Source organism: Erpetoichthys calabaricus, chromosome 5 (genome assembly GCF_900747795.2).
Source record: "Erpetoichthys calabaricus chromosome 5, fErpCal1.3, whole genome shotgun sequence".
Classification (NCBI taxonomy): Eukaryota; Metazoa; Chordata; class Cladistia; order Polypteriformes; family Polypteridae; genus Erpetoichthys; species Erpetoichthys calabaricus.
In genome coordinates, this window is record NC_041398.2 from 113,150,260 (window position 1) to 113,171,875 (window position 21,616).

The 21,616-nt window shown below is 43.1% G+C and overlaps 1 protein-coding gene across 1 annotated transcript in view; it reads right to left on the reverse strand.

Moving 5' to 3' along the window:
• Nucleotides 1–21,616, reverse strand: part of n4bp2 (NEDD4 binding protein 2) — a 103,762-nt gene that overhangs the window by 76,916 nt on the left and 5,230 nt on the right. Inside the window, exons 3-4 of the mRNA XM_028801960.2 lie at nucleotides 15,782–15,906; nucleotides 88–176 (exon numbers count right to left, since the gene is read on the reverse strand). Coding sequence (XP_028657793.1) covers nucleotides 88–176; nucleotides 15,782–15,906 — 214 coding nt within the window. The remainder of the gene's footprint in view (nucleotides 1–87; nucleotides 177–15,781; nucleotides 15,907–21,616) is intronic.

Consider the following 21,616-nt stretch of genomic DNA (forward strand, 5'->3'; position numbering starts at 1 on the left):
AGCTCATTGAGGGTAAACAGTCTAAAACAAACAGAATATTTTTTTTTCTTCTTGGAAGTCTTTTTTTAAAATGTCTAGAACACTAACCAGGGTAACATACGGTTTCATTTCCCATCCTTGAGTGTTTGTGTTATCAATTATGATGGGAGACAGGTCTTTCTTGAAAGCTTCTTTAGCTAAAAAAAAAGAAGAAATGTATAAAAATTGATTGTTCATTTTTGTTACAAAAAGGGTGACTTTTTCCCAATCTGACAGCATTCATGTGGAACAACAGATACCAGTAACACAAAACTAAAACAAGATTCTTTAATGTGACACTACTAGTGAAATGATTTGTTGTTAGAGTGATATCCAAGTAATGATATCAAGTTCATTCTTGCAGGTGTCTGGAACAAGCATTGACTCAATGCTAACCACCACAATCCAGGCACCTTATTTTTGACAAATTACTGAATTAAATACTAGTTAAAAATCAAGTCTTTGTTTCAGGTATAGTATACAGTATATAAAAAAACACAGTTAAATATGTTAAGCAAGCAAACAGTACATACATTATTTTTATTCGTAAAATATTAGATTGCCTCTTCCTCCCAAAAAACATAATGGTGTAACCAGTTTAAAAAAACAATTCAGTTTGGTGTTTTTATAAAAAAGGCACAGGCATACTTCATGACATTGTTAACTATCTGACTGAACAAAATAAATGATGACAAGTTGAAAAAAAGAAAAAAATAACCTATCTTGCACACTATTCAGAAGGATTTGTGACATAACACAGCTGGGCTCAAACAAGCTTGGCACAAAATGAATGAACCCTCAGTAGAGACTGATCAAAATAATGAATAGATAGTGTAGCTGGTTAGTAGTGTTAATGGCAAAATTGGCCAAAGCTTTGGCATTGACAGTATATTTTCCTAGAAATTTGCCTTTTGGCTGCTTTGAATAACATTTTTCCCCAACGCGCCATGATGTTTTGCAAGGCCAGTGTTACATTACAGAGCTACAACAACCACACTTGCCGCAGATACTCGCGTTTTAGTCGATCTCACAAATAAGTCGAGTGTATTGTTTAAGCCGAAAATTACGAAATTTGTTATGACCCGCGTATAAGTCGAGGGTAAAACTTGACAGCTATCAGAGATAGAGGGCGACAATCAGCTGTTAATGGCGACAAAACTCACTGTCACGTCACAGGCATTCCCTCTGTGCTTGGAGGAATGCTAGACTCGTTGACTCGGCAACTAATCCTTGCGTGTGCGTGAGTTGCGAAATGTAAACAAAGGCAAGATGGCGTCGATATGTCACAAGGGAGCGAAGCGAGAGCAGAAAAGAAAACACTCGGCAGACGATATTTTGCACATTATCGCCGAGTCGGACTGCGATTTTTCAAAATCGGATTTTATTGACAGTGATCAGGAATCGAGCAAGAGAGTGAGAAGCCGGCATCAGCTGATCGGACACCAGCCGATGCCGCGCCAGCTGATCGGCTGCCAGCTGAACGCATTCGCGCAGCCGATGCAGCTATGGCAAGGTTCGCGTGGGAGGAATACCCAGACATTGATCCGTGGAAGCCGAACTGGCTACCGGACTTCACATGACAGCTTGGCTTGCTGTTGGACACGACAGATCACCCGCTGCTGGACTACTTCAGGCAGCTCTCTCCTGATGCTGCTTTTCAGCTACTGTCAGACGAGACAAACATGTAGGCAGAGACATTTTTGAATCGCGGGCTGCGCTTGCATCGCATTGATAGAGTGCATTGCCTTGGTTCTTTTGATTCCAAATCTGGTTGCACATGGCAGCTAATGGTATGTTTGTTATCCAAAACCTGCAAAAGCTAATGCTCAAATTAAAGTATTTCACAGTTTAAAGAATTATTTAATGAAATTAGAAAAAAATCTTGCTAATTAGCAATAGTATTGCTGGCTTATAATTATTTCAAAGACCATGGGAAACGGCAGATGGCCGGTGATTTAACACCGTGAAGCGTTGAGTGTACAATGTCATTACCCAAATTCTATGGGCAATTGTGCTGCCCCGCGGATAAGTCGATTCTGCTTTTTTGAATGAATTTTAAGGCATAAATTTTTCGACTTATCCGCGAGTATCTACGGTAAGAGTTTTAATGCATGGATTAGGGCTGGGCCATATTATACCTTTCACGGTAATACCGATACAATGTTAGGCAATGATAAGAAAATGAAATATCGCAATAGAATATGGGTAAAACGCGCATGCGCAGTGCCTTTGTTTTCATATGCACATGGCGGAAAAAGCATGGCGGTGACGGAGAATGAGAAGGGCGAAAGCGGATCATTGAATGAAACAGATGAACCAGAATTGGTTTGTAAAAATGGTGCAACTTCAGTGGTGTGGAACTGGTTTGGTTTTCGCCCATCAGATACCCAACAAAGCACAATTTTTTGTAGAACATGCAAGCGGGCAGTCGTTGCGAAGGGAGGAAACACCACAAACCTATTTCATCATTTGAAGCAGAAGCACTTGCTGGAGTACAACAAAGCTGTTAAAGCACATGAAGAGGCGTCCGCTTCAACTAGCGTGGTGGTGAGACCAAAGAAGCTGACTCAACATACAATCGGCGTAGCTTTAAATAGCTGCACACCTTATGACAAAAGTAGCAAATGCTGGGGGGAACTAACTAATGCAGTGACGCATTGAATGGGCATCATATCCCTGGCTAAACAGAGTGTGGAAAGAGAAGGTTTCACAAAGATGCTTAAAAAGTTCGATCCACGCTACAAGCTGCCCACCAAGAAATACTTCTCTAAAGTCACCTTGCCTGCTTTATATGAAGAGGTCCGTACTGAGGTGTCAAATGCATTATCTTCGGTGGAGTTTTTTGCGTCCACCACGGACATGTGGTCAAGCCAAACATCAGACCCCTACATGAGCCTCACAATACACTACGTGGACAAAGACTGGAAGCTACAAAACAAGTGCCTTGAAAAAAGTCCCCCCCCCCCCCCCCGAGGACCATACAGAGGAAAATATAGCCAAAGGCTTAAAAGAGTTCCTCAGCTCGTGGAATCTTCAAGAGGAAAAACAAGTGTGTGAGACGACCGACAACGGGGCCAACGTTGTGAAAGCCGTCGCACTCAACAACTGAACCAGACTTTCATGCTTCGGACATCGCCTGCACATTGCAATAGGTAAGTTAATTATAACGTCAGATGAAGCATTTCTTGCATTAGTTTATATGATGGTAATAATACTGTTTTAATTAATCTTTAGTTGTCTTTAAAAATGAACAGGCAGGCTGGATGTGGGCAGTTGTGCTGCAAGATATATATATATTATATATATATATATTATATTATATATATATATATATATATATATATATATATATATATATATATATATATATATATATATATATATATATATATATTATATATATATATATATATATAATGATGTAACTGCAGAAAGGTTATTATCTGAGCAGTTATGCGAATAGTCCACCAGCAGACAGTGAGTGTGATCCTCTTTTGTGGTGGAAAGTTCACACAGTAAACTTTTCCCACATCAGCAGATTAGCTAGGAAATACCTCTGCATTCCAGCAGCTAGCTCTGCATCTGAAAGGTTGTTCAGCATAGGTGGAAACATTGTAACTTGTCAAAGGTCCTCCCTTAAGCCCACATCTGTGAACATGTTAGTGTTTCTGACAAAGAATCTTAAAACTTGAAATGTACAGTAGAAAACTTCCATGAGCAGTAGCAATAATTTATCCATGTTTTTTGTTTGTTTGTTTTGTTTTTACTCAAGAGCTTGTGCAATTTTATTATTTGACTTATTTATTTGTCACACTGCAGTTTTATGTTGCAAAACAACTCTTTTTAAGTTTTGTGGATATTATACATGGTTATGCTCAGGATATGTCAGCCCATTTCCACTGGAAATGCCTTTTGGTTAAACTGTCAGCAAGGAATTTGCATTTGCACTGTTAAATTTTTATATAGCTTTAATGCACATAAAAACAGCTGCTTTTTTAAGTGAAAATAAATTGAAGGGGTTTTTTTGCACTAATAAAGTTGTGGAGTTGTAAAGTATTTTGTCTCGCGTCAATCATATAGTCAGTTATATCGTTATCGCAAATGTTCAAATCTATATCGTGATAAATATTTTTGGCCATATTGCCCTGCCCTAGCATGGATACTACCGTATAAGACTACTACCCAATCTACTTTGCGCATGTGTGATGCCCAGAACTAATCCAGCTGATTTTCACCCTGCATGCATTTAAAGATAATAATAATAATAATAAAAATAACTTGCAGTATTGTCATTAGAGGGGTATATTAGCTGACCATATTCAAAGTATTATGAGTACTGCCACTGGATATACAACATTGATCCTTGTACACTTGCTGCAGCACAGCACCAAATGGCTAATCAAAACTAGCCACGTGTCACAGCTACAAGTCAAACTAAGCCTTAAAGAAGTCCCTCCCTCCCCAAGTCAGAAAACACATGAAAAACTTAATTTTTACAATTTGTTTCTATCTTCTTGATGATGAAAGAAAACAGTGTGAAGCAGCTGCATAGATAGACAAGGAAACCAAAGAGACTTTCTAGCTACATCCTGGGCCGTGACTTCAAACAATGGAAGAGCCAGTCCCATGCAGTAACTTAGTGGTACAGCCAAAGTATAGTCCAAGATTAAACTCCATGAGTGCAATTGTGTGTGTGTGTGTAGATGTAAATATTTTTAATGTTTGACCAATTGTTGTATTTTCTGGTTATAGTTCAGTTTGCATCTTTTGTTGTTAGAGGCATATTTTTGCAGTAGTTAGCACTGCTGCCTAAAAGCTTAGATCAAATTTTTGGCCACAATAATCAGTCCAACATAGTTGACAGATGCTTCAATAACACTCAGGGTTAATTAACAGATAACTGAACCATTATAATCCACTCAAAACTACTTCATTTCCTCCTTCTCTATTGATTTCAATGCATTTTACAGAGTTCTGTTAAGTTCCCAAACATTTCCATCATTCCCTCGAACTTCCAGCAAAACGAGTTCCATAGGGTTAGTAAAACATTTTGAGAGAAAAGGAATTTGCAGATTTTGATATCCAGTCCTGGTGATATCTGCTTTAGCTCCATATTTTCAGAGAAAAAATAAAATAACCTTTAGCTTTACATTGAAAGATAATCCTGAAATAAGTTGTTTAGTCTTTGGAGTAATATACAGTGGTGTGAAAAACTATTTGCCCCCTTCCTGATTTCTTATTCTTTTGCATGTTTGTCACACAAAATTTTTCTGATCATCAAACACATTTAACCATTAGTCAAATATAACACAAGTAAACACAAAATGCAGTTTGTAAATGGTGGTTTTTATTATTTAGGGAGAAAAAAAAATCCAAACCTACATGGCCCTGTGTGAAAAAGTAATTGCCCCCTGAACCTAATAACTGGCTGGGCCACCCTTAGCAGCAATAACTGTAATCAAGCGTTTACGATAACTTGCAATGAGTCTATTACAGCGCTCTGGAGGAATTTTGGCCCACTCATCTTTGCAAAATTGTTGTAATTCAGCTTTATTTGAGGGTTTTCTAGCATGAACCGCCTTTTTAAGGTCATGCCATAGCATCTCAATTGGATTCAGGTCAGGACTTTGACTAGGCCACTCCAAAGTCTTCATTTTGTTTTTCTTCAGCCATTCAGAGGTGGATTTGCTGGTGTGTTTTGGGTCATTGTCCTGTTGCAGCACCCAAGATCGCTTCAGCTTGAGTTGACGAACAGATGGCAGGACATTCTCCTTCAGGATTTTTTGGTAGACAGTAGAATTCATGGTTCCATCTATCACAGCAAGCCTTCCAGGTCCTGAAGCAGCAAAACAACCCCAGACCATCACACTACCACCACCATATTTTACTGTTGGTATGATGTTCTTTTTCTGAAATGCTGTGTTCCTTTTACGCCAGATGTAATGGGACATTTGCCTTCCAAAAAGTTCAACTTTTGTCTCATCAGTCCACAAGGTATTTTCCCAAAAGTCTTGGCAATCATTGAGATGTTTCTTAGCAAAATTGAGACGAGCCCTAATGTTCTTTTTGCTTAACAGTGGTTTGCGTCTTGGAAATCTGCCATGCAGGCCGTTTTTGCCCAGTCTCTTTCTTATGGTGGAATCGTGAACACTGACCTTAATTGAGGCAAGTGAGGCCTGCAGTTCTTTAGACGTTGTCCTGGGGTCTTTTGTGACCTCTCGGATGAGTCGTCTCTGCGCTCTTGGGGTAATTTTGGTCGGCCGGCCACTCCTGGGAAGGTTCACCACTGTTCCATGTTTTTGCCATTTGTGGATAATGGCTCTCACTGTGGTTCGCTGGAGTCCCAAAGCTTTAGAAATGGCTTTATAACCTTTACCAGACTGATAGATCTCAATTACTTCTGTTCTCATTTGTTCCTGAATTTCTTTGGATCTTGGCATGATGTCTAGCTTTTGAGGTGCTTTTGGTCTACTTCTCTGTGTCAGGCAGCTCCTATTTAAGTGATTTCTTGATTGAAACAGGTGTGGCAGTAATCAGGCCTGGGGGTGGCTACGGAAATTGAACTCAGGTGTGATACACCACAGTTAGGTTATTTTTTAACAAGGGGGGCAATTACTTTTTCACACAGGGCCATGTAGGTTTGGATTTTTTTTCTCCCTAAATAATAAAAACCATCTTTTAAAAACTGCATTTTGTGTTTACTTGTGTTATATTTGACTAATGGTTAAATGTGTTTGATGATCAGAAACATTTTGTGTGACAAACATGCAAAAGAATAAGAAATCAGGAAGGGGGCAAATAGTTTTTCACACCACTGTATAACAATTCATTTAAATGGTAATTAAGTAATAAAATAGAATTTTGATTTTAAAAGGTCTTTCTTTGTTGACATGGGTTCTCTTCTGAGAAGATTATAAAGTATGTGGACTTGAGAGGTCACTGAACCCAAGAAAAAGCATGAAATATGAAAGCTGAGATGCTTGCAACTTTTAAGTTTGTCTAGACTATCTTAAATTTGTGTGTGGGTGACATTTCCTTAAAGTCTTAAAATGCATGTTTAGTGAGGCATCGCAAAACCGAAACTTACAGTCATACCTGAAAAAGCCAATGCATACTTACTTAGAAGTTATTTCTTTCCAAATTTGAGTATTTTAGAATGAAAATATATCCATATAACAAAATAATCCAGAATATACAGAAACTGAATAGATTAGATTAGGTAGGTCAATTACTAGACTGTAAAATATTAACAGGACTAACCAATGAAACTGAGAACTGAAATGATGTGTTGCGAGAAGCAAACCTACATAACTGCAATAAAGCAAGTCAGTTTCTTTTCCAATTAATCTAATGTCATTTTTCAAACTACGGAAGTGTCAGCAGTACTGAGGGAAAAACAGTTGATACACATCAATTTGGACTGGGTTACAATTTAAACATTTAAAAAGATTCAGAGTCATTTAGGCTAACAGTACACAAGCAGGGGGCATGGAAGTGGATAACATCCTAAAATTTCACTAATGGCCACAAGAGTAGTAATAGGACGAAGGTAATTCTAAAACAACTTCAAGAGATGCGTAAACCTCCAAACGGTCTGTGGAGTAGCAGTGCCTGGATCAGCAATACAAACTACCATCCATCCATCCATCCATCCATTCTCTTCCGCTTATCCGAGGTCGGGTCGCGGGGGCAGCAGCTTGAGCAGAGATGCCCAGACTTCCCTCTCCCCGGCCACTTCTTCTAGCTCTTCCGGGAGAATCCCGAGGCGTTCCCAGGCCAGCCGGGAGACATAGTCCCTCCAGCGTGTCCTGGGTCTTCCCCGGGGCCTCCTCCCGGTTGGACGTGCCCGGAACACCTCACCAGGGAGGCGTCCAGGAGGCATCCTGATCAGATGCCCGAGCCACCTCATCTGACTCCTCTCGATGCGGAGGAGCAGCGGCTCTACTCTGAGCCCCTCCCGGATGACTGAGCTTCTCACCCTATCTTTAAGGGAGAGCCCAGACACCCTGAGGAGGAAACTCATTTCAGCCACTTGTATTCGCGATCTCGTTCTTTCGGTCACTACCCATAGCTCATGACCATAGGTGAGGGTAGGAACATAGATCGACCGGTAAATTGAGAGCTTTGCCTTATGGCTCAGCTCCTTTTTCACCACGACAGACCGATGCAGAGCCCGCATCACTGCGGACGCCGCACCGATCCGCCTGTCGATCTCACGCTCCATTCTTCCCTCACTTGTGAACAAGACCCCGAGATACTTGAACTCCTCCACTTGAGGCAGGATCTCGCTCCCAACCCTGAGAGGGCACTCCACCCTTCTCCGACTGAGGACCATGGTCTCGGATTTGGAGGTGCTGATTCCCATCCCAGCCGCTTCACACTCAGCTGCGAACCGATCCAGAGAGACCTGAAGATCACGGCCTGATGAAGCAAACAAGACAACATCATCTGCAAAAAGCAGTGACCCAATCCTGAGTCCACCAAACCGGACCCCCTCAACACCCTGGCTGCGCCTAGAAATTCTGTCCATAAAAAGTTATGAACAGAATCGGTGACAAAGGGCAGCCCTGGCGGAGTCCAACTCTCACTGGAAACGGGTTCGACTTACTGCCGGCAATGCGGACCAAGCTCTGACACCGGTTGTACAGGGACCGACCCGCCCTTATCAGGGGGTCCGGTACTCCATACTCCCGGAGCACCCCCCACAGAATCCCCCGAGGAACACGGTCGAACGCCTTTTCCAAGTCCACAAAACACATGTAGACTGGTTGGGCGAACTCCCATGCACCCTCCAGGACTCTGCTAAGGGTGTAGAACTGGTCCACTGTTCCGCGACCAGGATGAAAACCACACTGTTCCTCCTGAATCCGAGGTTCGACTATCCGACGGACCCTCCTCTCCAGAACCCCCGAATAGACTTTTCCAGGGAGGCTGAGGAGTGTGATCCCTCTGTAGTTGGAACACACCCTCCGGTCCCCCTTCTTAAAGAGGGGGACCACCACCCCGGTCTGCCAATCCAGAGGCACTGTCCCTGATGTCCATGCGATGTTGTAGAGACGTGTCAACCAAGACAGCCCTACAACATCTAGAGCCTTGAGGAACTCTGGGCGTATCTCATCCACCCCCGGGGCCCTGCCACCAAGGAGTTTTTTGACCACCTCGGTGACCTCAGTCCCAGAGATGGGGAAGCCCACCTCCGAGTCCCCAGGCTCTGCTTCCTCATTGGAAGGCATGTTATTGGGATTGAGGAGGTCTTCAAAGTACTCCCCCCACTGACCCACAACGTCCCAAGTCGAGGTCAGCAGCGCACCATCACCACCATATACAGTGTTGACACTGCACTGCTTCCCCCTCCTGAGACGCCGGACCAGAATCTCCTCGAAGCCGTCCGAAAGTCGTTCTCCATGGCCTCCCCAAACTCCTCCCATGCCCGAGTTTTTGCCTCAGCAACCACCGAAGCTGCATTCCGCTTGGCCTGCCGGTACCTATTAGCTGCCTCCAGAGTTCCACAGGACAAAAGGGACCGGTAGGACTCCTTCTTCAGCTTGACGGCATCCCTCACCGCTGGTGTCCACCAACGGGTTCGGGGATTGCCGCCACAACAGGCACCGACCACCTTACGGCCACAGCTCCGGTCAGCCGCCTCAACAATAGAGGCACGGAACATGGCCCATTCGGACTCAATGTCCCCCAACTCCCTCGGGACATGGTCGAAGTTCTGCCGGAGGTGGAAGTTGAAGCTACTTCTGACAGGGGGCTCTGCCAGACGTTCCCAGCAGACCCTCACAACACGTTTGGGCCTACCAGGCCTGACCGGCATCCTCCCCCACCATCGAAGCCAACTCACCACCAGGTGGTGATCAGTTGATAGCTCCACCCCTCTCTTCACCCGAGTGTCCAAGACATGTGGCCGCAAGTCCGACGACACGACCACAAAGTCGATAATCGAACTGAGGCCTAGGGTGTCCTGGTGCCAAGTGCACATATGAACACCCCTATGCTTGAACATGGTGTTCGTTATGGACAATCCGTGACGAGTACAGAAGTCCAATAACAAAACACCACTTGGGTTCTGATCGGGGGGGCCATTCCTCCCAATCACGCCCTTCCAGGTCTCACTGTCATTTCCCACGTGAGCATTGAAGTCCCCCAGCAGTACGAGGGAGTCCCCAGAAGGTATGCCCTCTAGCACACCCTCTAGGGACTCCAAAAAGGGTGGGTACTCTGAACTGCTGTTCGGAGCATACGCACAAACAACAGTTAGGACCCGTCCCCCCACCCGAAGGCGAAGGGAGGCTACCCTCTCGTCTACCGGGGTAAACCCCAATGTACAGGCTCCAAGTCGGGGGGCAATAAGTATACCCACACCCGCTCGGCGCCTCTCACCGGGGGCAACTCCAGAGTGGTACAGAGTCCAGCCCCTCTCAAGGAGATTGGTTCCAGAGTCCAAGCTGTGCGTTGAGGTGAGCCCGACTATATCTAGCCGGAACCTCTCAACCTCCCGCACAAGCTCAGGCTCCTTCCCCTTCAGAGAGGTGACATTCCACGTCCCAAGAGCCAGCTTCTGTAGCCGAAGATCAGACCGCCAAGGTCCCCACCTTCGGCCACCACCCAACTCACACTGCACCCGACCTCCTTGGCCCCTCCCATAGGTGGTGAGCCCATGGGAAGGGGGACCCACGTTGCCTCTTCGGGCTGTGCCCGGCCGAGCCCCATGGGTGCAAGCCCGGCCACCAGGCGCTCGCCATCGAGCCCCACCTCCAGGCCTGGCTCCAGAGGGGGGCCCCGGTGACCCGCGTCCGGGTGAGGGAAAACGCCATCCAAATTTTTTATTCGTCATAGGAGGTCTGTTGAACCGCACTTTGTCTCATCCCTCACCTAGGACCAGTTTGCCTTGGGTGGTCCTACCAGGGGCATAAAGCCCCGGACAACAGAGCTCCTAGGATCATTGGGACACGCAAACCCCTCTACCACGATAAGGTGGCGGTTCGAACAGAAATGCTATCTACATCTATACATTACAGATGTATCAGAGACTACCCAGACAAGCTTGAAGAAAACAGAGTTATTTTTCTATAGATAGATAGATGAGCCTAAAATAGAAAAATCTGGGAACAAGTTTGGCAAGGAGTAGCCTACCACCAACAAAACCTTATGTGGGATTGTCATTGTATATGGTTGATTTTCTTACCCTGGCCTTGAGTAACTCAACATCTTTGAGTGAATCACAAATCATGAGAAATACTGTAATGAAAAATTCTAAAGAATGTCAGCCATCAGTTTGAAAGCCAAGGCTGGCACAAAGTGGCTGATTTAACAAGACACAAATCCTAAACATTAGTCCACTAATGAGACTTTTTTGTGTCTAAAAAGCCAAGCCAATGTCTAGACTTGAATCCTACTGAGATAATGTGACAGAACCTGAAGAGGGCTGCTCATGCAAGATATCCTTCAAACTGTGTAGAACTGGTGGAGTTTTGTAAAGAAGGGTGGGAAAATATCTAAAAGTGGCCATTGTGTGAAGTTATTGTGTCAGTTCCTTAACCATCAAGTTACATGGGAAAATATCTAAAAGTGGCCATTGTGTGAAGTTATTGTGTCAGTTCCTTAACCAGCAAGTTACAGACTGAGAAAGGTTAATTTACTTTTGCACACAAGATATCAAATGATGTGTTAAAGATCATAAAACAGAAAATCTAGGAATTCAAATCCCTTAACATTTGTGGGAACCCCTAATCTAGTATATTAATTATATATATTCATTAAAAGTTCAGGCTCATATATCTTGTGACCTGCAGGGGGCACGCCAGCTTCCCCAACCTGACACAGACAGACATTAGGAACAAGTCAAGCATAACCCACGGCTTTATTTAGTGGGAAACGCTTTCCAAATCATTTCCTACAGCACAATCATAGTATAAAGCACAAGTAATAATAAGCACACAGCGCTTTTCTTCTTGTTCTCTCAGTCTCAGTCTCTCCACCACCTGGCAAGCATCTTTCTCTTCCTCCCAACTCTGGCTCCTGCAGTAGTGGAAGCTGGCTCTTTTTATGCCACATCCGGGAGTACTTCTAGTGGCCTGTTAGTATGGTCTGGAAGCCCAAAAAGGTAGTGCTCTGAAGTCCCTTGCAGGACCCCCTGGCAGCACCCACGGAACCCAACAGGGCTGTACTAAACTCCAACTCCAATGGAGCCCTGTGGAAATCTGCGGTGCTGTAGCAACCCAGGGGAACTGCCATCTTGTGCTTTGGGGGAGGTCCTCTCCCTGGTCCTTCCAGTTCATACACATCCAAGCCAGGTAATGGCACTGGCTGTCTGCCACACTCTATAACATCTAAAATCACGATTACTTTGAAGGGTGCACAAATTATTAGGCATGACACTGATATTCTGAATTGCAAGGTTGATTTTTCCATTCCATTCAGAAAGACTGCACATTAATTTCCTGTCTAAATACTGACATCTCTCTCTGTTAGCAGAATTCCCTAAAATCATTTGTGAAACACTAACCCCAACAACCACCAAACAAACATGGGGGTGACGATAAACCTTAATAAATAAAAATACATACATTATGATGTACAAAAGCCTACAACAAATATTGCAAGCAAGTCTGACAGTAGACTGTGCAGCCTGACAATTGGCATAAGGAGAGAATTATACATTGATGGGGCAAAATGGGCAGGATTCCAAGAGTAAGACACAGGAATATAACACAAAAGAATTAAATTTAAGGTAACATGCTCTTGCCAACAAGATAATGTAACCCAATTTAAGGTTCATGGGACTGGCATTGCAAAGAAAAGACAGATTAAAATTTTTGTAGATAATACACCATGCTATTAGCATGTCTTTCATCTGAAATCACACTCTACTCTCCAGTAATACAGTAAGATATACAGGGTGACATTAGAAAAAGCATTTAATTTTGGCAAAATAGCGTGAGAGACAAACTCTGTGTGATTTGGTAAAATAAAAAAAATATTCATTTTTCTCAAAAAGGCTAGTGGTCTGGAGTGCTAAGGAAGTTGAGAATAAAGTACACCACCTTCCATATGCTTTTATTTCTCTGACATTGCTATTTTCTTCATTTAGTCACATTTTCATAAATTGCATGCAGAGGTGTTGAAGAATCAAAAAAAATAAAGAAATAAGAAAGTCATGAGAAATTCCAACATATATTAACAATGTAATGGCTTTATTGCATAATAATATAGTACAACATTCTCAAATCTATGTTCTGCATTTTAGGGTTGCAATTAGAACACATTCTGGAAGCACTGGGCAGAAGGTCCAGTTCTGAAGAGGACACTGGTTCATTGCATGTCCACTTTTACACAAAGATAATACAGAATCACTAATCGGCTTGTCGTTGAGATGTGGGATGAAATACAGCCAGCCCAGAGGAAGACCCATATAGACACCTGAACAGTGTACAAACTCCACAAAGACAATGATCAGGATTTAAACCCAGAATGCAGAATCCTTGAGGCAACAGTGTTAGTCAAGCAAGTGGAAAATAGAATGTTTTTTTTTTTGTTTAATAATTAAAAATAATTCTTTGTATTTATATAGCGCTTTTCTCACTACTCAAAGCGCTCAGCAATTGCAGGTTAAGGGCCTTGCTCAAGGGCCGAACAGAGCAGAGTCCCTATTGGCATTTACAGGATTCGAACCAGCAACCTTCCGATTGCCAGTACAGATGCCTAGCCTCAGAGCCATCCTCAGCCCTATTTATTGATTTTCATTTTTTTACTAAATTAATTGAAAAGAACCTATTCAAAATATATACAGTAAACAAAAAACAAATTCTTATAATTAAAATTTGACCAAAAGGAATCCTCCTGTTAATGTTTATGGTTATATGGCGGGTCAATGTATGTAAAATACAATACAATTTCTGTATTAAAGCACTCAACCAGGTTTCAGTTTTACTGTAACATACAATGTTGTGAAAATAAAATATGTACAAACTGAATTAATACTTTATTCAACGTGTTTACAGCATTCAATAATCTATTTGAGAAATACTATTAAAATATGAAAAAGCGATGTGTTAGAACATGGGGCCTGACAAATAGCACGGATATCATGAACTCTACCAAGTATCAGGCTACCAGAACCATATATTTAGTTGCTTCTACAGAAAATGCAACTGTCAAAAATGAACCTTGCAGCATGACATGGACAAGTGAAAACAAAGTCAAATATTTTTGCAATAGCTATCTAACTTTCTGGAGTTAAATCAATCAAGCACAAAAAGTGGTACATCTGTATAATTAAGGCACAAAGAAAAATGAATCAAGATTCTTCGCAAAAATGTTCAATAACCTCATTAGTCACCATAGTAATATACATTGGTTTGTTCTTCTATGCTAGAATAAATTCCATCAAGCTCTAGACGCAAGTAATGCAGTGATTTGACATATATTTTGCAAATAAACAAAATTATTTTAATATATTAAAATTTTAAAAAAAATTTAGTTTTCCATTTCTTTGAGCAAAAATTTCACCTTAACCAAGGGAAACAAAAATTCTTCAGCTGCTGTTCCTATATGTTTCAATTGAATAAAATATATACATCAAGTAGACTTTTTTTTAAAGCAAATTTGGAAATTAACTTTCACCCTCTCATGGGTTCTGCAGATCAAATCACTACCATTTTCAGTCTATTATGTCCCCTTTCTCCATCTTCTTCAAACTTGTTTATTAGAAATTCTCCAAAATACATACATACATAAATAAATAACTTGATTTCTTTGATTTTTAATCTGAAATACTTCATTAATCCCTAAGGGGAAACTGTCTTTTTGCATGTCCTTTGGGGGATTTGAGCTTCACAATAAAAACTGATCCTTGGCTTTTAAAGAGTTGGTATACAATCATTCACATTAACATTTGCTCAGTATGTGTTTTGCAGTTATAGGGAAAAAACGTACGCACAGGGATCACAGACCTAGAACATCTGCAATCCTACATTTTTATTTTTTTAATTGCCCCATCCTATTTTACTTGATGAGCTGTGTATACCTCCACTGGGAAGAGTGAATTTGAATACTATGCACTTCCAGGTTAAACATGGGTTTTCATTTCTCATGCTTGTTTTGGGTCTGCCCCTCGGTCTTCTCCTAATGACCAATACCGGACAGACAAATCAGGGGAAGTGCTGGGGAGCATCCTCACTAGGACATCAGAAAACCCTCAATTGTCTCTTCCAAATCCAGAAGAGCAATGGCTCTTCCCTGAAGACATCTGGATTTTAGAGTTCCTCACAAATAATTAAACCAAGACCCGTGATAATTCCATGGAATTATAGTATTTAGGAGTATTACATTTCAGCTATTTGAGTACAAAAAAATAATTTTACTTAAATGTTCTCAATTTATTCAAATTAACAATATTACAGAAATGACGAAGAGAACAAAATTTGATTTGAAGCGAAGCAACTACATGTTCTAGGAATTACTTTCTTATTCAACTAATTGACCATTTCAAATGGGATCTGCTTAAAAATTCCTTTCCTAATATGTATGTGAAGTAATACCAACTTTGCAATAATCATAAAGAAGTGAACTTGAAGTTGGCTGCTAAACCATTAACAAGGGTAAACATTCATTCATAGTATCAGCATTAAATGACTGAAATTATCATGCCCCCCCCCATAATATTCACTGCACTGTTATATCATGAATACCACTAAGAATATAGAATTTCCATTTTTATTACTTTGCCAGATCTATTTATTCAGCTGTCTTTACTCACCTCGCTTATGATTCCATTCATGTGCCTCTTCTAGAAGAGCTCCATCAAAAGAATATTGACCACCAGAAGAGAAGTAATCATCTGTGCTTAGGATTATCCCACCAGGATTTTGCTCCAATATATGCCTAAACAAATCAGAGATTAATTAAAGATGTATCTAGCCATTTTCAGCAAACAGCACAAAGCAGGGACCTCTCTTGGGTTCCAATGAATGGAATGGAGTATAAAACCAATTCCTTCACATGAACTCTTATCTTAGTAACTGAAAAATATAAATAAACTGCATGGTAGTAAAACCTTTAGCACTCAAGAGGAAATTTGGTCATTATAATATTTATATGTGAATTTCCCCTTGGGATTAATAAAGTATCTATCTATCTATAAGAAGATGCAAACAACACACCTAACTTGATCTCAATAGGAACACTGAAATACTGGGTTGAAATTATTTAAGTTGTAAAATCTGAAAACAGCTCAAACATTAGTGGCTATCCGTGTATGAAACAGTGTTAAGCAGAAGTAGTTAATCAGAGCAACACAAGAGCATTTAGGATTTTTGCTACAATCAGATCCTACTGCTAGGGCAAAACAGGGTACTAAGCAAGGACAGTACCAATAGTGTTTACTTCCACAGTCCATACTCATACTAAGTGGCTTCTGAATATAGTCCAGTAAAGTCCTGTAGATACTGATTTTGGTTTCGGCCAATTTCTACATCAACATGATAAAAAACAATTTTTATTTTGAATTTGAGTTTTCTAAAATTATGTGATTTTCTGTTAGTCTAAAATATCCAACGTGGTTTTTTTTTGTTTTTGTTTTTTTTAAATCAAAACAAACTAGGATGTATACACATGTATACACGGATTTAAAACAGTACTATTTTCATATCAACTTTTAATTCAAATAAAATAATTTAAATGAAAAATAAATTCTCATCACAAAACATCTTTTTATCATGCATGCATGCATGCTACAATTTTTGATAGATTTTACTCATTACTTTCTAACTCTAACTAAAGTATATTAAAAATCATATTTTATCTTCATCCAAGCGAGTAGTAATTTTAAGTGGTCAGCCATGACTTCCCAATTCACTGGGGCATAAATATAGGGTAACAACACAGGCCAGATTCTCTTAGTTATCGATCAAAATGGCTAAGACCACAGACAAAATGTTGTTGAGCCGTACAAATCAGGAAATGGTTATAAGAAAAATAGCTAAATTGTTAAAAATGCCCATTTCCACTATCAGAAAAATAATAAATATGGTTAAAGCAACAGCAGATGTTAAGAATCTTCCTGGAAGAGGATGTGTGTGTATTAATCAACACACTGTGAAATTGATGATTCAAGAGGCCAAAGAATTTCCAAGGATGAGTGCAAAAAGGCTCCAAAAACTACTATCAGGTGCCACCAACATAACCCCAAAGGGACAGAGTTCTAAGGTTAGATGAGACAAAATGGAGCTTTGAAGAAGATGAGTTGGGAATTGAAGGAATGATAGGCATGTAGGAAAGTACTTCATCCATACTATAAAGTATTATGAAGGATTGTTGATTTTGTGTTTTTTTTTTTTTTTGCCAGAGGCCCCAGACAACTTATTAGGATAAAAAGTATCATGGACTCCATTAAGTATCAAAAGATATTAGTTCCAAAACCGGACTGTCTCTGTCAGGAAGCTTAAATTGGTTTCTACACCTCAAAGTCAACACAAAAATGCCCTACTGACCACAAATATCAAGGTTTTGCCACGGTCACCCTAGTCCCCTGGCCTAAACCCCTTGGGGAATTTGTTAAATAAGCTGCAGAGGAAAGTCTAAAAGCAAGAATCTTGAAATCTGAAGGATCTATAGAGATATTCTGTAATGAGGATTGGTCTCAGATGCCTTGCTATGTATTCCCTTCAACCTCATTAACCTCCCATTATAGGAGAAGACACAAGAGTTGTTATCTTGGTGAAGGAGGGCTGCACAGATTACTGAATTAAGGGATGCCAGGAGTTTTAGCACACATACACTTGAGACAAATATTTATTTTATGGTGGGAATTCCTTTTACGATTCAATTGATTTACTTGAATTAAAAGGTGAAGGAGTTTTCTTAATATTTTGAATACAAGATCCAAAAAAAGGAAAACAAAGTAAACTTTTCCCCCCCATAGGCCATTTTGCTTTTATTTAGTAAGGTACACTAGTGGCAGCACTGTACAGCATTAACATTTTCTTAGGAATAACGGTTTAAAATAATACATACTAAAAAACTCCTTTTATGTTAACATCAAGGCCTGATGCTGGTTTTCTTACTGAATTCTGGCTTAAGCACATTCCTTTCATACTGAACATTATACACAATTCCACATTTTTACACATTTCCATAAATTATACAACAAAGCAACAGATGGTAAGTTGTTGTAAACAAAACATCTAGGTGTTATTACATCCTTTGGGTACACAAATTAGACATTAAAACCTAAACATAGTTATATTTACATACTTCTTCCTTAAATTTGTTCAGCAACCTTTCATCTGAATTAGCTATCACTTAATATAAATTAATCTTATTAAGTGACTTTACTATTTGCACAGAAATTAAAACAACTTTGCTGTCCCTGATTATTTGTGAGGTTTTTACAAATGTACCAGTTCAACATATGCTTAATATCATACTCTGATTTAAATGAGCTTAAATTGTGTTGTAATTTCCACTCTAATTTCCTGTTGTGCTGTGAATAACATCACCACTGGGCATGCAGATTTAAGAGCCGGTTTTGGTACTACTAACTGAAACACCGGGGGCCCCCTCTGGAGCCAGGCCTGGAGGTGGGGCTCGATGGCGAGCACCTGGTGGCCGGGCACAGCCCGAAGAGGCAACGTGGGTCCCCCTTCCAATGGGCTCACCACCTATGGGAGGGGCCAAGGAGGTCGGGTGCAGTGTGAGTTGGGTGGTGGCCGAAGGCGGGGACCTTGGCGGTCCGATCCTCTGCTACAGAAGCTGGCTCTTGGGACGTGGAATGTCACCTCTCTGAAGGGGAAGGAGCCTGAGCTTGTGCGGGAGGTTGAGAGGTTCCGGCTAGATATAGTCGGGCTCACCTCAACGCACAGCTTGGACTCTGGAACCAATCTCCTTGAGAGGGGATGGAATTCTCTACCACTCTGGAGTTGCCCCCGGTGAGAGGCGCCGAGCGGGTGTAGGCATACTTATTGCCCCCCGACTTGGAGCCTGTACATTGGGGTTTACCCCGGTAGACGAGAGAGTAGCCTCCCTCCGCCTTCGGTGGGGGGGACGGGTCCTAACTGTTGTTTGTGTGTATGCACCGAACAGCAGTTCGGGGTACCCACCCTTTTTGGAGTCCCTGGAGGGGGTGCTAGAGGGGCATACCTTCTGGGGACTCCCTCGTACTGCTGGGAGACTTCAATGCTCATGTGGGCAATGACAGTGAGACCTGGAAGGGCATGATTGGGAGGAATGGCCCCCCCGATCTGAACCCAAGTGGTGTTTTGTTATTGGACTTCTGTGCTCGTCACGGATTGTCCATAACAAACACCATGTTCAAGCATAGGGGTGTTCATATGTGCACTTGGCACCAGGACACCCTAGGCCTCAGTTCGATGATCGACTTTGTGGTCGTGTTGTCGGACTTGCGGCCACATGTCTTGGACACTCGGGTGAAGAGAGGGGCGGAGCTATCAACTGATCACCACCTGGTGGTGAGTTGGCTTCGATGGTGGGGGAGGATGCCGGTCAGGCCTGGTAGGCCCAAACGTGTTGTGAGGGTCTGCTGGGAACGTCTGGCAGAGCCCCCTGTCAGAAGTAGCTTCAACTCCCACCTCTGGCAGAACTTCGACCACATCCCGAGGGAGTTGGGGGACATTGAGTCCGAATGGGCCATGTTCCGTGCCTCTATTGTTGAGGTGGCTGACCGTAACTGTGGCCGTAAGGTGGTCGGTGCCTGTCGTGGCGGCAATCCCCGAACCCGTTGGTGGACACCGGCGGTGAGGGATGCTGTCAAGCTAAAGAAGGAGTCCTACCGGTCCCTTTTGTCCTGTGGGACTCTGGAGGCAGCTAATAGGTACCGGCAGGCCAAGCGGAATGCAGCTTCGGTGGTTGCTGAGGCAAAATCTCGGGCATGGGAGGAGTTTGGGGAGGCCAAGGAGAACGACTTTCAGACGGCTTCGAGGAGATTCTGGTCCACCGTCCGGCGTCTCAGGAGGGGGAAGCAGTGCAGTGTCAACACTGTATATGGTGGGGATGGTGCGCTGCTGACCTCGACTCGGGACGTTGTGGGTCGGTGGGGGGAGTACTTCGAAGACCTCCTCAATCCCACTAACATGCCTTCCAATGAGGAAGCAGAGCCTGGGGACTCGGAGGTGGGCTCCCCCATCTCTGGGACTGAGGTCACCGAGGTGGTCAAAAAACTCCTTGGTGGCAGGGCCCCGGGGGTGGATGAGATACGCCCGGAGTTCCTCAAGGCTCTGGATGTTGTAGGGCTGTCTTGGTTGACACGTCTCTGCAACATTGCATGGACATCAGGGACAGTGCCTCTGGATGGCAGACCGGGGTGGTGGTCCCCCTCTTTAAGAAGGGGGACCGGAGGGTGTGTTCCAACTACAGAGGGATCACACTCCTCAGCCTCCCTGGAAAAGTCTATTCGGGGGTTCTGGAGAGGAGGTCCGTCGGATAGTCGAACCTCGGATTCAGGAGGAACAGTGTGGTTTTCGTCCTGGTCATGGAACAGTGGACCAGCTCTACACCCTTAGCAGAGTCCTGGAGGGTGTATGGGAGTTCGCCCAACCAGTCTGCATGTGTTTTGTGGACTTGGAAAAGGCGTTCGACCGTGTCCCTCGGGGAATCCTGTGGGGGGTGCTCCGGGAGTATGGGGTACCGGACCCCCTGATAAGGGCTGTTCGGTCCCTGTACAACCGGTGTCAGAGCTTGGTCCGCATTGCCGGCAGTAAGTCGAACCCGTTTCCAGTGAGAGTTGGACTCCGCCAGGGCTACCCTTTGTCACCGATTCTGTTCATAACATTTATGGACAGAATTTCTAGGCGCAGCCAGGGTGTTGAGGGGGTCCGGTTTGGTGGACTCAGGATTGGGTCACTGCTTTTTTGCAGATGATGTTGTCCTGTTTGCTTCATCAGGCTGTGACCTTCAGCTCTCTCTGGATCGGTTCGCAGCCGAGTGTGAAGCGGCTGGGATGGGAATCAGCACCTCCAAATCCGAGACCATGGTCCTCAGCTGGAAAAGGGTGGAGTGCCCTCTCAGGGTTGGGAGCGAGATCCTGCCTCAAGTGGAGGAGTTCAAGTATCTCGGGGTCTTGTTCACGAGTGAGGGAAGAATGGAGCGTGAGATCGACAGGCGGGCTCTGCATCAGTCTCTCGTGGTGAAAAAGGAGCTGAGTTTTAAGGCAAAGCTCTCAATTTACCAGTCTATCTATGTTCCTACCCTCAACTATGGTCATGAGCTATGGGTAGTGACCGAAAGAACGAGATCACGAATACAAGCGGCTGAAATGAGTTTCCTCTGTAGGGTGTTTGGGCTCTCCCTTAAAGACAGGGTGAGAAGCTCAGTCATCCGGGAGGGACTCAGATTAGAGCCGCTGCTCCTCCACATCGAGAGGAGTCAGATGAGGTGGCTTGGGCATCTGATCAGGATGCCTCCTGGACACCTCCCTGGTGAGGTGTTCTGGGCACGTGCAACCGGGAGGAGGCCCCGGGGAAGACCCAGGACACACTGGAGGGACTATGTCTCCTGGCTGGCCTGGGAACGCCTCGGGATTCTCCCAGAAGAGCTAGAAGAAGTGGCCGGGGAGAGGGAAGTCTGGGTATCTCTGCTC